We start from the raw sequence: 2,342 nt of genomic DNA, 5'->3' as shown, positions 1-2,342 counted from the left end.
GATCTCAGTGTATCCATTTTTTGCGATTTCTTGTTTATTTCAAAATCAGCTAAAACTTCATCCAACTTCCCTAAAGTCTAATCTCAACATACTTTAGAGAACCTGGAAAATTCCCCAGTAGTCCCAGCCAGGGAAACACCAAGATCCCTTTGGCTGGAAGACCCTCCTCCTCCCTGAGAACTCTGGCTCTCTGGGCAGCTCCCTGTCCTGCTTCTGCTCCTGGGAGCCTGTTCTGGACCCTCCACGTGCTGGGGGGACCCTCAGGGCTTCTCTGTCAGGGGTGGCCACCCTGACAGGAGGCTCTCCAGGAGGCCACCTCCCCTCTGAGCACGCCCTCCCCTTACCGTGGAAGATGCCCACGTTGTTGACCAGCACGTCGAGGCCCCCGTACTCCCTGCGCAGGAAGTCGCGCAGGGCGCGGATACTCTGCAGGTCGTTGACGTCCAGCTGGTGGAAGCGCGGGCTCAGGCCCTCGGCCTGCAGCTGCTGCACAGCCGCCTGGCCCCGCACCGCGTCCCGCGCCGTGAGTACCACGTCCCCGGGGAACTGGCGGCACAGGTCGCGCGTGATGGCGAAGCCGATGCCCTTGTTGGCGCCGGTCACCACCGCCACGCGGCTGCAGGACGACATGGCCCGGTGGGGCGCGCGGGACACCTGAGTAGAGAAGGAATCACGCTGAGGTCCCCGAGCTGCGTGGCGCGTGCGAGAGTCTGAGCGAGTGTGTAGGGTGCCAGGTGTGCTCGGGCAGAGTACCCGCTCAGGCGTGGGATCCGCCCCTGCCAGACTGGGGCTCCTGGAACCTCCCTGGACTTCCCCAGAGCAGAGGAGGCCAAGGAGAAGCCCGTGACAGTGCTTTCCGGATCAGCAGCCTCAAGACAGTGGCTGGTCGGTGCAGGTCGCTGCCCGCGTAACAGAGATAAATCATTTCTATTGACCACGTGCCTAAATCTGAGCTCACCCCTCATCCCTGCTTCTCTGGTTTCTAAGGGCGTTTCTTCGTGTTCCTGCAACTATTCAACCATTCACATTTGAAGTCTTTGGAGCTAGAGTTGTGGAAGAATCTCGAAGAAAATGACAGGTTATTTTCTCCCCTTAGGATATGAAAGCAAAGCCGCTGGCTTATCCTTGGCCAGGTTTTCTAATCAGGTGGGAAACATTTACTAACTCCTCACAGGGTTACCTCTGTGGACACTTGCAGGCGGTCGTCTTACTTGTATCCGGGTCCTGCAGTGTACAGGTGACAGGAGGCTTCCCTGACCTATTTTACACTCAAAGTAACATGTCAGGATGCATATTCTATCCCCATTTGAAAAGGAAGAAATGGATCCAGCCTCGGAAAGTTTATAAATTATTTCAATGATGAGAAATGAGTTTTCTTTCTTACTGCTTAGAACAAGAGAGTAGAGGGTTATAAGGTCAAGTTTCATTTCTGTGTTTTCCATAGGTGGCCAGTAGCCACAGTGGCTATTTAAATGCAAATTTAAATCAATCAAAATTAATGCATTTAAAATTTCAGTTCTTTAGTTCCACTGGCCACGTTTCAGGTGCTCACTATTCACGTGTGTTAGTGGTCACTGTACTGGGCAGTGCAGACAGAGGATGCTTCCATCATTGCAGAAAGTTCTTTTGGGCGCCATGAGTTTAAGTAGAATCCAGTTATGTTGCAATTTCAAGGTAGGTTTCCAGTCAGTTGCTTTAGAAAAGTTAATAATTGGAGAAAGAACTTTGCTTATGGTCAACTGTACAGGGAACTTTGGACAGGTTGAAGTTTCAAAAGGCAAATTATAATAAGACCATAAATCATGATTTTTACTTTGAATTATTTGTGCTTTTAGTACTGCTACCAACACAACAATTGACAGGTCCATTGGGCAGGAAGCTCCAGGAAAGGTAACATAGAAAATATCGTGTATTAATAAGAATTTAGTATATGATAAAGGTAACATCAACAATTAATAGAGGAAAGAATTATTCCAGAATTGGTACTTTAGAAAGGGTTTAATAACTGGAAAGAAAAAAAAAACCCTTATGTTGGGCATGGTGGCACATGCCTATTATCCCAGCAGAGGCTGAGGTGGTAGGATCACTTGAGGTCAGGTGTTTGAGACCAGCCTGAGTAACATGGCAAGACCCCATCTGTATTAAACTTAAAAATAAGGTAACAAGGCATGGTGGCACATGCCTGCAGACCAAGCTACTTTGGAGGCTGAGGCAGGAGGAATGCTTGAGTCCAGGAATTTGAGGTTACAGTGAGCAATGATTGGGCCATTGGGGCCATTGTACTCCAGACTAGGTGACAAAGGGAGACCGTCTCAAGGAAAAAAACAAAAACAAAAACAAAA

General features: G+C 49.2%; 1 protein-coding gene and 1 pseudogene across 1 annotated transcript in view; both read right to left on the bottom strand.

The window, feature by feature from the left end:
- The window catches only part of LOC105824401 (carbonyl reductase [NADPH] 1-like), a 3,614-nt gene extending 2,969 nt beyond the window's left edge, over nucleotides 1–645 (bottom strand). The window contains exon 1 of the mRNA XM_012661825.1: nucleotides 345–645. Within this exon, the coding sequence (XP_012517279.1) occupies nucleotides 345–630 (286 nt within the window). The 5' untranslated portion in view covers nucleotides 631–645. The remainder of the gene's footprint in view (nucleotides 1–344) is intronic.
- A 1,186-nt stretch (nucleotides 646–1,831) lies between these two features.
- Nucleotides 1,832–2,342, bottom strand: part of LOC105824394 — a 16,957-nt pseudogene continuing 16,446 nt past the window's right edge.

This window comes from Propithecus coquereli, unplaced genomic scaffold, assembly GCF_000956105.1.
Source record: "Propithecus coquereli isolate 6110/MARCELLA unplaced genomic scaffold, Pcoq_1.0 Scaffold736, whole genome shotgun sequence".
Lineage (NCBI taxonomy): Eukaryota > Metazoa > Chordata > Mammalia > Primates > Indriidae > Propithecus > Propithecus coquereli.
This window is presented reverse-complemented; position numbering and strand designations above follow the sequence as displayed.